Raw genomic sequence first — 14259 nt, 5'->3', positions numbered from 1 at the left:
TCAGTGTTTCTGTAGTTCAGTCTTATGCCACCTCAGCCGCTGGGCAGTTGGTCATGCTGCAGGGCACTGAAGGTGGATTGACTGATGCTGTGGTCAGTACGTGTTGCTTTTTTCATAAATAGATAAATAAATGACTCTTCCCCCTCCCCCCCCCCCCCCCGGAAGGATTTTCTCTGTGAGGTCTCATGTCAACAGACTCAAAACCACTCGTTGGTGTAGGTGGTAGATGGTCCTAGATACAGATCTGACTGCTTACTGCTTTTATGGAGAATGCAGTAGGCTACGTAGTAAGTTGTGAAACGTGAGCAGCTTGGTTGTTTTTGCTGTTGGTGTGTGGATAAATAGTGACGGTTTCGTAGACTCGGTAGGAGAACTTGGAGAATCAAAGCAAACGTGCGCCGTTCTTAGCTGCGTTTTGTGCTTTGTAGAGAAATTTGAGAGCGATAGTCTTATTTGAGATTATATGTGTGTGTGTGTGTGTGTGTATTTTATATATTTATATGAAAACTCTGACTGAAGTGGTTTCTAATGCAGCTTCTATTACACTGGCACATTACAATGTACCTGTCAGGAATATTGTAATGTATCTTGAAAAACAGAGAAATCGTATGGGTTCCAGGAAGCCTCTGAATGCGGTAATGCCCAATGGCCCCTTCGTTTGGGGCAGGCCCACTGATTCCCATCCCGGTTTGGGGTTCGTTTGCCCTCGGCTGGGTGCCCAGAGAGGCGTTGGGAGCGGTTCCTGGGGCTGGGAGCGGCGGCTGTTCTGCCGTATCCGCCTGTTCGATCTGTTTCTTTAACCATGAAATTCCAGGTTTTCTCAAGGGCTCTGATGGGTGCTCGTTGCACCGTCTTAATCTTGTCATCAGATCTTTTCTTTTCCCTCCCAAAGATGCAGTATTCAAATCACTGATGAATGCAAACTCTTGTCGAGTACGTTTTGCTTCAGGTGTTTTGTCATTTTCTACCAACATATGTTGTTTGACTAGTTCACGATTAAGCTGTATGGATTTGGGGTGTTTGAGGTTTTTCTGTTTTTGTTTTTTTTTGCTTTCCCCCCTCCCTGTAGTATCTTGAAAAAGCAGGAGGCAGAGGCTGAGAGTTGTCAAGTGTCTTCTTTCAAGGTCTCCAAAAAAAAAAAAAAAAAAAGGAAAAAAAAAGGGGATGAGGAATCCACACAGCAAACCGGTGACTCTCGTGGCTTTTATTGCCGTTTCTCCGCGCTTTTGGAAAAACGCCCGGCGGCCCCTTGGCGCGCGCCCCCCGGGCCCGGCCCGCTCCATTTTCTCGCGGCACCTGAGCCTGACCTCACCTCACAAAATGAAGGCCGGGCACCACCGGCTGGGACTGGCCGTTGCCATGGTTTTCGCCGTGGCGGGTCACGTGACCGGCGTGCCACGTGACCCGGCGCGGGGGCCCCGGAGCCGGGAGGAAGGGAGCAGCGTGGTGCCGGGGGGGGGGGGACACGGGCACCCACCGCCTCGGCCTCCGCCGCCCCCGAAGCAGGAGGCTTCAACTGTTGCCCATCGCCTCCCGCCAGCAGTTTAAAAATCCTTGGTTCTCCCAGGCGGCTCCGGCAAAGTTTGGGAAGAGCGGCCTGGTCGGGCCCCCTCGGCGAGGCTGGGGGAAGCATCGTCCTTGGCCGCAGCGCAGAGCGCGGGGTCCCGTGGCCCTGGAGCGGGGGGCTTGTCGCCAACGCCGGCCGATGGGCTCCCGCGGGGGAATTTGTGGCGGCCCGGTTAGCGGCTCCGAAGTTTCGCTGATCTCTTGCACGGCTGCAGACGCTGAGCACGTAGCGACTGCTGTCGCTTTACCGGACCGCGTGGCGGGAGCTTGTGACTTTGCGGAGTGGGCACAAAGAATTCCCAAACTGCAGCGTTTAGCCGCGTAGTCCGTAGCTGAATAAAATCTTCATAGCGCCAGCTAGCATTGTATTTGTGGATATAATCCAGTTATGATGTATCGGCTCCATAGCTCTTTGCAGTTTTACTCCCTGCAGAGGTAGAAACTATTTAAAGGGTGGAGCTGATGAAAAGATCCTTTGCGTTTCAAAAATGTGTTGGTTTAGGTTCCAAGCGCTGTCTGCTCAAATCCCCACAGTTACATGAATCTCATGGTTTTTTAGGTAATGTAACTTGCTTTTCATGGGAGGGGTGTAACCTAAACAAAAGTGGGAGGAAGGAAAGCAAGTGAAGTGACTCCACTTATATCTTGGTCCTTCATATTAAGAACCTCCAGCTGTTGTCTGAAAGGGATCCAGAAGGGGCTGGCTCCATACCTGAATGCTTTCCCTAAAGCCCTGCTGTTGACTGCTTTCAGGAAAAGAAGACCAAGTTAGCTGGAACTTGGTCTGACACAGTTAGGCCCCTGTTAAGAACCACTTGGGCCAGTTTGGTGCATTAAGATGGAGTAAAAGCTTGAAGTATTTCACCTGTGCCACTGTTATTTTTGAAACCTCCTTAGAGTTTAAATGACTCGAGTTTACTGGCTCGTTGTGCCCTCTAGAGGACACTTCTCTACCTTTTCCTTTATTTTTCACTAACAGGGGAATTGTACTAAAAAAGCTAATTGCTGCAATATTTAGTACTGTTTTTGCAGTGTCCAGAATACTGATTGACCTGGCATGAGTTTTTACTGAAAGTGTATGTTTTGCAAGGTTTATCGGGGTGCACAACTTCTCAGTGATATTACTCAGCATGACTACTGTTTGCATCAGTAAAAAAGATGACCTCTCTGATTTTTTTTTTTTTATTATTATTATTGGATTATTTCTAGAGTTAAGAAGTAATTGCCTGATGTTTAAAAATAAAACACATGGCACATCTCCTCTTCGTGAATAATATAAGACACTCTTAGTTATGCATTAGCTCATTCTGTTCTTTTCTGTATGAGTTCTAATAGGTGATTACATATCTTCTTAATCTTGCTTATAGAATTTTTTAAAAGAATTTTATCTAATGCATAACCTGCTGAAAGTTTCTCATTTACAAGTTTCTCACTACTAACTTTATTGTTGTTACTTCTGTTTTTGGGTTGCAAGAAAAAATAATTATATGCAATATAGTGTCCTAAAATTCCTGGGTGTTGAATCTGTAACAGGCCCTCTCCTTGTTTCCCGGGCAGTGCAGGAGGCCATGCTGTCCTGTTCCTGTAAAACACTTGTTAAATCTCTTGGTTCTCATGTGCCACCAACATTGTTCTGAAATACTTACGCTTTATAGTTTGAAATCCCAAGTCTTAGCATCAAAGGCTCAAAGATCATCTACTCTTCACTTCAGCTTCCATTCATAATTTTCTCAGAAAATGACCTGTGCTGGATGTCTGAAGCCAGAAGGACAGCTACCAAATGTCCAGTAAAACTATCCAGCAGAAAGAATGGTGCTGTAGTCTGTGAAATCACGTTGTCTCTGTCCCTTCTGGTTCGTGTAGTTCAAAACATTGCTCTGGTATGATAATTGTGCGCGATAGAGTTGAGAGGTGATTCACTGTCCAGAAATCATGTGCAAGATGCAGCCATCTCTCAAGACACTGAGCATTAAAGCCAAATAAAAGGTCAAAATCAATATCCATCTGGAAGTGTTTCAGCAGTTTTCAGTAAAGTTTCGCAGATGTGTGTATCTGTGTGTTGACTGTAATGGGCTTCTACTGGTAAGTAACAGAAAAGAAAAGAATCTGTTAGTGTTGGTGTAGAAAGAAGATTATGTCATTAAGTACTTAAACTTATGTAAGTGTGGCATACATGAATTGCTTGTGTTTCATTAAGATTCTGATAAATAACTTTTGTGGGAGAAGGTCACAATTTACAAACACTTGCATTAGGAAAAGAAAAAGAGGCTGGGAGTAGCTTTTCGGCTTTCAGCACATAAGGAGAAGAAGCAGTAAGTGAACCGGCTGGCTGTGGAATACGGATGGGTGGGTGGATGGGCTTCCCCCGGTACAAGCAAAGCTGCTGCTCCCAGAAGACCATGCCGCTGATGTGAGGTGGAATGGCTGGCGCAAAGCTTCTAATCTGAGAGAATCACCAGTCCTGTTTATTGTAGCTGCATCTTGACTAATGACATGCTTTTGTAATTGTAAGTTTAATATTCACAGCAAAAGTGAACGTTGATCAACTTCATTCATGTCAAACGTGCAGAATTTAAGAGATTCAAGATTAATCTTATCAGGAGCTTCTAAATAACATTACTTTCAATGCGGTGTGAAGTAGTTTGTCTGTTTATTAACTCATTCTCTCTGCTTTTTCTTTTGATTTACAGTGAAATAAAGAGAGAGAAGAGAGTACCCTCCCCGGATGTTATAGTGTTATCAGACAATGAACCTTCTAGCCCTAGAATGAATGGTTTAACAAAAATAGCATTAAAAGAGACCAACACAGAGGCGCTCATGGTGAGTCTGCATGGCTTGACACAACTTTAGATTGTGCCGTCTAGAGATGGCACAGTTGTTCCTGCAGGTGTATCTGCGATCAGTGTCAGGTGGATATATGGCTTCACTAAGATTGATTTGCAAGCAGGGAATCTTAAAGCTGTGCTAAAGACCGATGCCCCCTCCCCTCCTCTTTTTTGGCTCCTACCTCCTTAAATTTTATATCTTTCTAAAGTGCACCTTTTCCAGAATTGCCTTTTTAGTGAAGTTTATATTGTGGATGCAGTATTCCTTATGCAGCATGGCCCAATGCAGATTTGTTGTCTGAGACTTCATTTTACTTTGTTTACTCACTTTACTAGTGAAGAACTCTTGAAAGTCTTTTTGCCTTTAAGAGTTCTTTCTCTATAGTTCTTCTATAGTTTTTATGCCCACATATTGCAGGCATATCAGTGATATTAAGACATACGTGACAATTACACTGCTGTAAGTTCTTGTCATAACTTGTATGGTATCTTTTTGCCTCTTCCCCCTCCCTTTTTTCCCATCCTGTATTGCCTTAACTGGCCCTGCAGAAAAGCAGTCCAGAGGAGCGTGAGAGAATGATTAAGCAACTAAAAGAAGAGTTACGGTTAGAAGAAGCAAAGCTTGTTTTATTGAAAAAGTTACGGCAAAGTCAAATCCAGAAGGAGACCACTACTCAGAAGGTATTTATTTTCCTACAGATATTTATCATCTTGTCTTTTGGAATGGGAAAAAAGAAGAGCAACTATGGCAGTTGCCATAACCAACCTACAGAGTATATCATAGCTTTCAGATAAAACACATCTCACTTTTCATAAAATCTTCATGAAGTTTGTGGGGTCTTATCCTGTTAATGATTCATTTTTGTGTGGTTCTTCTTTTGTGTTTTGGTTTTGTTTTGTCCGAACCAAATGACAGGACAGTCGTCCTAGCAACCATGTCCAAAAGCCAAAGGCCTTTTTATTGAAACCTAGATGCATTTATGAATGTAATATACTTCAAAGTATTAAACACTGCATGCAGTCCTTAATGCAGTGTAGAGAGTATTAAACACATTTGGAGAAGATTCTTGCAAATAACTTTACCTGTCAGCACATTTATTAAAGCGTTTGAATCCCAACCACTGGGAACTGGCAGTTGATGGCTGATTCTTTATAGTGCGTGGCAGAACTCCAAATCTGGATTCCACGTCTTACCAGGTGAAGTAAGTCTGTGGTTAGATGTACGCTTTAATCAGTCAGAAATCCAGGCAGCCCCTGGAAGGAATGGTCCAGCCCTCCCACGCTGAATTCCCTTCTCCTCCCATCACGCACAGTGCTGGGGAGAGAACTGATCTATCGGAAACTAACCCAGCAAAAAAGATGACCTTTCTGTCAGATCAGTAGCCTGATCTGGCTCCCTCCTTAGGCTGTTCATGCTGGCACAAAGGGTGGAGGTGGCGGGTGGTAGGAAAAGAGCAGAGGTGGCTGGGAGGAGAAGGGGGGTGTGAACCCCCCACGCACTGCTGCCAAGACTCAGGATAAATTTCAAGTGTCTGTAACAATAGCAACTAATTATTTTATTTTACAGCATGTGTTGCTGACTTGATGGATTTTGTGATGGGGGGCGAGGTATAGATTTAAGTGTGCTTCACTCTGCAGATGGATATTAGTACATCTTTGTTGATTGGTTCTGGTTGTTTTGTTGGTGTCTTTCTTCTGGACTTTGGCGTGTTTCAGTAGATGGAATTAAAACCAGTGCAAGTACCTGCCTCACACAATTCATTGCTGCATGCTGAGCGAGTGAACTTTGGGTGTTTGAATTAATTAGAGTGAAATGGCATATTCTAAACTTCTTAATATCTGAAATCTTTTCCTTAAACATTGTTCACTTTATATTACGCTTGAATTTAGTTAGTTGCGACCAATAGTAATGATGGATAAGACTGAAGTAGGCTATAAGCCAAGACTATTAAAATCAATTTCTACTTTGCTGTGCTTTTGGTGCATAGGCGCTTTTATTTATTTTTTAATATAATCTTATCTATACTTGCCTAATAACGTCTTCATTTAAATACGCATGTTTAGATGCTTGGAGGAAGAAAGGGATGGGGGTGGGGGAAAACCACAGTCTTTGAAGAATCTCTTACTAAGGCGCAAGGAGGTAAACGCTTTTATTCCCTTAGCTTCTGTGATTCTGCTTACACCCTTACACTCGTCTGCTTTCTTTCTGGTTTTTCCTCTTCCAGCCTGCTGGTTCCTCTGGGAGTGCTGTGGCCACCCCTCCGCCCTTGGTGCGGGGAACGCAGAGTGTTCCTGCGGGCAAGCCGTCCCTCCAGGTCAGTGGGGTGGGCTAGGCTGCCAGGCTTAGGCTGTGCGCTAGAGGAGGACACAGAGTAACAGGAAAGACGATCCTTCCGCATAAATAGCTTGGATCCAGGTGGAAACCTTTTATTTTTTTTTTTTTTTAATTTTATTTTTTAACAGATCCAATGCTAACTCCCACAAACCCCACTATAAGCTTTTTAAGAACTGATGGGGTGGGAGATAGAAGTAAGATGTCACCCGCAGGTAACTCTCATAAGCTTATCTTTCAGTGGCTGATCATCCTGAAGGGCCTAATTCACTCTGCTGATAAATACGTGTAGGCTACTAGTGCTAAGGACCTTGGCCAGAAAGGATGTCGTGGAGTGCTGCCATAGAAATACTGTGGCAGCCTGTTGTACCCCCAAGATGCTTAACTCTGCCCTCAGCGTGATTAACTGTAAGAGCTGAGTGAATCGTAGGATTTTTTTTTTTCTTGACTTGATGGCTAACTTGCAATTGATAGTGGAAAAGGTATTGGTTTAGACTAAATTAACTGAAATATTGGAAAGCTTTGGGGGGTGGAAAAAAAACACAGTGCAAATTGACACCTGTCTGCCTAATCTTCCTCTTGAGCTATAATAATTTTTTTCACATTGGGATTTAAAACTTTTTTGGTTATTTACCTTGGAGTCATTTCAAACAAATTTCAAAGTTGATTCAGCACAAAAATTTTTCACTTAAGAAATGCCAACATGTCATTTGAAAATGTTGGTCTTTCAGCAACAAAAAAAATCAAAGTTGCAGCTGTATGTTCTAAATTTATTTTAGTGTCCCTAAAACAACAATACTGGGGGGAAGGGGTTAACCTTTCTATCACTTTAGGAAATATTCACAAAACTTAAAGCAATTTGTCAGTTTTTGAGTAATCTCTTCCTTGAGGCAAGTTGCCTTCACTACAGACAGCACTTTCAGAGGAACTGGACCATACGTTAAATCTTCAGCGAACAGGCAGTGAAACTTTGGTTGTATGTGGCAGTGGTCAGGGCAGAGAGCTGGGAGCTAAGAATCCAGAATCCTGGTTATTCTGTCTAATTTGCAGTGTTTGGGCAAATTAACCTAATCTCCATCTGCTTTTGCTTGACTGTAAAAACTCTATTAATTCCTGTGTGTAGGAGTTGGGTTAACATTTCATCTTTAGTTAAAAGGCATAACAGAAATGGATAAAACTTCTCCCTTGACTAAATGTGCACATGTGCATACATATAATAAGTAGTGAAAGTAGGAGCTTTGGTATTTTTAGAAGTCTCAATTCATGGATGATGGTCAGTTTGGGGCTTGAGTGAGGGAAGTGGCGAGATGTGCGAAACCACATTAATGGGACGGAGAGGTTTAGTGCTCTTGAACAGGGCGTCTCAAACGAGATTGCACAGCATTAGCGATCTGCTGGAATGTGAGTGGTGCATGAAACCATATCACCTTTTATAACATTATGAGAAACTTTGAGGATTTAATAGTCTGCAGCCCAGAAAGCATGGACAGCAGTTTTTCAAATGTCTCTAGCCTGACTCCTTTTCTTACCTTTTTTTTTTTCTTTAAGCTTGTCCCCTTTCCACTCTCCTCTTTCCTTCCCACATACATGTGTGTGTCCATTCCTCTCACCTTCCCAGGTTCCTGCATCTGCAGCTTCTGCCTGGCCCATGGTTCTCCTTGAAGATAGCATTTTGTAATTCCCTGTTCTCTTACTCCCAGAAAAAATAAACTTCTCTTTGAACCCAAGCCAGCCTGGCCCAGTCTTCTCCTGGATCTTTCTGATCCTGATTTCCATTGGCTCAGGACAGATATTGCATTCATCACATCAGCCAGAGAGGAGAGACAAAAGGCAGATGAATATTCCTGGGGCTGCCTTCATGTACCCCATTCTCTCTCACTCCAGTTATGGCTCACCTCTTCAGTGTTTGCAGTACAGCAGTTCTGGAGCTATTGAATTTCATGTTTTTTTGGTTGAAAAATGTTACTCAGAACTGCTTTTTACCTTTTGAATTCCATGCAGGATGTGAGAGAACAATCTCTGAGCATGTAGCCAGACTGCTCTCCCATCCTTACATATGTCTGTATTGCTACATAAGATTTTGGATACTGCTTTAGCAGCACACTAACCAACAGAAGAAAGCATGTATATAAATATGCCAGGATAAAAAAGAAAAGTGAATTATCTTCTGTTTTGCAGACCTCTTCTACACGTATACCAGGCACTGTTATTCCTCCTCCATTGGTCCGTGGTGGGCAGCAGACTTCTTCAAAGTTAGGAACTCAGCAAAACACACAGATAGTAATGCCACCTCTTGTCAGAGGTGCACAGGTAAGTATTTGCCTCGTGGTAGATATACTCTGTTTTTTCTTTTCTTAACTATTTTTTTTTAGTTATCCTTCTTCTTGTCCAGAAGGATTCTATGTAGTTCTTGCAGGATTTTAATAGGGCTAGATATATTGCTACTGAAAGTTCCCATGTCATTCCAGTTCATGCTTACACATTCTGCTGCTCCATAACACTTCCAGTGAACCATGAGGAAACTTTGTGGTGATATGGGATATGATTCTTCCTTTAGCTGCACCAGAAAAGTTTGTCTTTTTTTGAAAGCTACTTTACAGGCTTCCAGGTTTACCTGCTGTTTAGGAAAGCAGCAGCAGAGGAAACGAAACTCATTGTTCTTCTGCTTTTTTCCTTGTTATTCTTCCTGTCTTATCAATTTCACCTTTTTAAATGCTAAAACTCACTTTTTTCCTCATTGTGTCTGTCTTCAGATTGAAAAAGAGCTGCTGAAATGAGATAGTGAGTTGGAAATCTGAAGGTGCTGATTTGTGAGGTCGTTATCACCTGTAAGAGAAAATAGTGGTGTCACTATAGGAGTTAGGGACACAGTGTTCAATTTGATATGTTCTTCTAGAGTTATGACTTCTGAGAGATATCAGGAAAAAAAAAGTGTTTTCTTGTTAAATGAAGATTTATTTTTCAGTAGAAGGTCTACTTTTATCTGTTGCATAGCCAGCACTAAGGAAGAAGGTATAGCATTTGGTATTTCATTTTCTTTGTTATGATGATGGAGAAAACCTCATTCTGTGAAACAGCTTTTCTAATGCCTTTAAAATGAAACAGGCTTAACTACTGTGCATTCTGAAAGAAATTTGACTTGAAAACTTTAGATTTGTGGTGCACCTGTTTTGGCCTTAATATGATGGCCTCAGACATAAGCATCTCTTTTGATGTTACATTCTACTAGTTTCATTTTAACAGAGGGAAAGGGAAAAATACCACCCTTTGACAAGGATGTTAATCATCACGCTTTTTTGCGTTCCCTGCCTTGCCTCATTTCCATTGTATCATGTCATCCCATTTGGCTTCCACCACTTACTTCCCGCTATCTAATCCTCCCCATCCTTCATGGAACCATCACATCAGCCCATTTCTGTGTCTTCCCAGCAAATCCACAACATCCGACAGCACTCCAGCACAGGGCCGCCTCCGCTGCTGCTGGCACCACGGGCGTCGGTCCCCAGTGTGCAAATCCAGGGGCAGAGAATTATCCAACAGGGTCTGATCCGTGTCGCCAATGTCCCCAACACCAGCCTGCTTGTCAATATCCCACAGGTGAGTTCCAGAGCTTTGCGCCAAACATAACTTTAATCTCAAGAATACAGGTGAGCAGATGCAATTACCGATTGTCTGGTTACTGTATCTAACTGGTGTTGCCTGCTGTCATCTAAGTGATGTGGTTGCTTATTACTGCAGTTATCCTGTTCTTTGTTCTACCTGTGCAGACCGTTTCTGTGTTTATATTCACCTCCTGTGTACAGAAATGAAAAAAATATTACAGACAATTGGGAAGGAGTATACATTTCAGTGATCTGAATGTTGGGCCTGAGTTTTCTCATTTGGTATTTTAATATGAAACTGTCCTTTAGAATAGTCTCTCTTCTTCTTTAAGAAGCATAAATAAAATGAGTGCTCTAGTAAACAAAATGGACTGGCACTCCTTTTTGAAACACCAAAAGATACTGAAGCAGCAACTTAACGTCTAATACTGACATTGGCATGCATGTAGTGTAGACAAAAGAAGCACAGCATTTTGTTTTTTAATTAAAGTCATGACTTTGGTAAAGTCATAAGGAAAAGTACTCTTTTCTCCCCCCTTTCCCCCCCCCCCCCCAAATTTCCAATACCTAAAAATGATCAGTAAAGGAAAATTAAGTTCTTTAGAAAAAGGATAGGAGGATTAGATGACATATTTGTAACAGGAGATGCAACATTGCAATATCTAAGCTTAGATATGTATTGTGATATGTTTGGTAGCCTGCATAAAATAAGATTTAGCGGGAGATGGTCTTCATTGCACACACACACACACACACACCCCCCCCCAAAAAAAACCACACACACGCTATTACAGCAAACACTGGTTGCCCTTCCTTTTGACTGTCTCAGTAGAAAGGAGCATGTATCTCAAAAGGGCTGAACAATCTGGCACTTGTCGCTGACCAAGATGTGTCAAATTTCCTTCAAGGCTTCACCAACTTCAATAAAAGGTACAACTGTGACGTCAGCTCAGGCTAATGCTACTACTACCAGCGCTGCTTCCATCGTGAACTCCAACGACTCGCCAGCCAGCCGGCAAGCTGCTGCCAAGCTTGCCTTGCGGAAGCAGCTGGAGAAAACGCTGCTCGAGATCCCTCCTCCGAAGCCACCTGCACCAGAGATGAACTTCCTGCCAAGTGCAGCTAATAATGAATTTATTTACTTAGTTGGATTGGAAGAAGTTGTGCAGAATTTGCTGGAAACTCAAGGTGAGACAGCATTAAAAATCTTCCTCGTAGATGAAGAGAGAACCTTTCCCATTTAGACTCTAGTTAAATAACAGGCAGCAAGGAGTTTCAGACCTTGCATGATTAAATTTTCATAGTCTGTCTAATGTTGGTTTCACTTTCTCTGACAATTTTGAAATTGCTTTATCTAACTGCATAATTCTAGAATTTCACAATGCTCTGATTTCTTATATGCTAGACATTAATTATAAAGATTTCTCTAAAATGCATCCAGTTCTCCCTAGAGACTTCCTATCATCACTTGTTTGTCCATCAACACAGAATTCTCCAATGATATATTTTCAGCGGATTCCTTACCAATATGTTCACAGGCAGAAATGAGATAGATATCCTAGAGAAATTACCTCCAAACAAAGGAAGAATCCAGTTCTAGCCTAGTTTACGTAGATGGAGCAAAGGGGTAAAATTCCCTGTTGCCACACCTGAGGGAGAGAGAGTTTTAACTTTCATTTCATAGAAGCTGCAGGTGGAGCTGAGCTAACCTGGTTGTGTTCTTCAGGTAAAGTTTCAGTTGCTGCATCATCTCGCGAGCCCTATATGTGTGCACAGTGTAAGACTGACTTCACCTGCCGTTGGAGGGAGGAGAAGAATGGAACCATTATGTGTGAAACCTGTATGACATCAAATCAGAAAAAGGCCTTGAAAGCTGAGCACACTAACCGACTGAAGGCTGCCTTTGTAAAAGCACTGCAGCAAGAACAGGAGATTGAGCAAAGGATACTGCAACAGACTGCGTCTCCTGTACAGAGCAAGTCGGAGCCTATAGTGCAGCACCACTCACTCAAGCAGGTAAGGAGCTGTCCCTAGGAAGCCCCATCTCAGTGGTGACGGAGCGAAGGTCCCACAACGCCTGGTCTTCCAGGCATACAGCACGGGCACTGTGGTGTTTGGTGTGCAGATGTGAAGCTGCTGCATAAACTTCTCGTTCTGTTTGAGCTCCACAGTGTGTGCTTGAGTTTTAAGCTTAAACTGGGCAGTTTAAAATGTTATTCCGTCATACCATGATGATACATAAACTATCTTCTCTGTACCTGAAGAACAGAAGTTGGTGATGTCCTTCCTGCAGAGTCATTGTAATTATCCTAGAGTTTTTAGCTCGTATCCCACAAATTGCGTTCCTGAATCCTTTTAGGATATACTAAATGGAAAATTTTGCTCCAGTGCAAATACCCAAGAATAAATTTACCTAAGACAGAAAAAAATCTGACTTGAGTCAGGAACAACTAGCAGTTTTTGTGAAGTTTCAAGGTAATGGGTAATATCCATGGCAGAGACTGGATCTTTTACACTTTGTAAAACCACCTTTGAATTGGGGGAAGATGGAAACTGCTTAAGTGCTGCTTTGAGTGGAAATAACCAAGGTGTGCTGATGTGACAGGGGAGAAGAGTGTCTGTGTATGGAGATGCTTACGCAGCACTCTTGCTGCTTTGCAGTTGATTGATTCCCCATTCTTACGGATGCTTTCAGAAGTACAAAGCTGATTCTTATTTAGATGTAGAGATCACTTGAAGTTGTCAGCCCTGAGACTAATAGTCCATTCCAGATCTAGAGAGAGAGGAGGAGAGAGAGAAATGTAGTAAAGATTGCTCAGGGCTGTTGTACTTGAAAGAGGAAAGACTGCTGTGCCTGTCTTACTCTTTGCTCTCTTGCCAGACTGCTAGCCAGATGTCTCGAGGTCCTCCTGGAGCTCCACGAGGAGTGTTGCATGCATTTAGCCAGTCACCCAAGTTGCAGAATGCATCGTCTGCAGCAGCACTTGGGAGTAGGCCAGGTAAGCATGCTGAGAGACCTGTCAGCAAGGGCAGCGCTGCCACCTGGAAGAAGACTCCCATCAATACAGGTAGATTTTTCTCTAAAGTTTCTTTTTTTTTGTACTTATTAGCTGCACTCTGTCCAACATTCATAGTTCTTTGGGTAAGAATGCTTTCTCTTTGACACTTCCTGCATGAAGACCTGACCACACCAAGGCTTTGCTCTTCTTACTGTTCTTTGCACTTGCTCTTGATGTAGTTTATGCTCATCAGAAATGATCAAATGCTACCATATAAAAACAGCGCTGCTTTACACTGTTACATATAGATTTAATGTAGTACTGAGTCTGTATGCACAGTCAGTACTGCGCTGCAGGAGTTGGTCATTTAATTCTGGGAGTTTAATCCAGTCGTTTAATTTTGACTGGTGTTTTCTCTTTGCTGTAAGCAACATACAGTAGATCTTTTTGCTTTAGGTAAAGCTACGGTACATACTCCTAGAATTCCTCATGATTTGAACTGCTAACTAAAGCTGTTGCTCTGATACAAACTGGAATTTTAATTTCTAATTTTACCTTGATTTTTTTGGCTATAAAGATCTGACTTGGGAAGAGTAGTTTTGTTTCCTTAAGTGATAATTAGAATCCCTAGGAAGGAAACACTGCAGCAGCTAGCTCTTTTGTGATCTACTTTCTTGCCCGGTATTGAGTGGGTATTTCTTTTCCTGAGGTTAATTTAGCATTTAAACATAATTTTATTGCAGAGAATTGCTCAAATCTAATTCCTCATACAAAGTCTTGCTACTGTTTGTTCAGATGTTTTTGGAAGCTTTCTGTTTCTGAAGGTGTCTGACCTTCTGTGACCAAAAGGGGCTAATGCTTGCTTAGATTTCAAAAGCATCCATTTTCATGTGGGTAAAATGTGAATGTAGCAGGGTTTTTTCCACTGTTTTTTT

General features: G+C 42.4%; 1 protein-coding gene across 8 annotated transcripts in view; it reads left to right on the top strand.

Annotated features, from left to right (window-relative positions):
• The window catches only part of GATAD2A (GATA zinc finger domain containing 2A), a 71812-nt gene that overhangs the window by 53914 nt on the left and 3639 nt on the right, over positions 1 to 14259 (top strand). For 6 of the 8 annotated variants that reach the window (XM_067312652.1, XM_067312650.1, XM_067312654.1 and 3 more), the window contains 8 exons: positions 4257 to 4386; positions 4941 to 5072; positions 6617 to 6706; positions 8902 to 9033; positions 10153 to 10320; positions 11234 to 11513; positions 12052 to 12341; positions 13207 to 13393. In XM_067312652.1, the coding sequence (XP_067168753.1) occupies positions 4257 to 4386; positions 4941 to 5072; positions 6617 to 6706; positions 8902 to 9033; positions 10153 to 10320; positions 11234 to 11513; positions 12052 to 12341; positions 13207 to 13393 (1409 nt within the window). The remainder of the gene's footprint in view (positions 1 to 4256; positions 4387 to 4940; positions 5073 to 6616; positions 6707 to 8901; positions 9034 to 10152; positions 10321 to 11233; positions 11514 to 12051; positions 12342 to 13206; positions 13394 to 14259) is intronic. The other 2 variants (XM_067312655.1, XM_067312656.1) reach the window with 2 other exon arrangements.

The sequence above is a fragment of the Apteryx mantelli genome, chromosome 30 (genome assembly GCF_036417845.1).
Source record: "Apteryx mantelli isolate bAptMan1 chromosome 30, bAptMan1.hap1, whole genome shotgun sequence".
Classification (NCBI taxonomy): domain Eukaryota; kingdom Metazoa; phylum Chordata; class Aves; order Apterygiformes; family Apterygidae; genus Apteryx; species Apteryx mantelli.
Note: the sequence above shows the minus strand (reverse complement) of the source record. Positions and strands in the feature narration are given on the sequence as shown.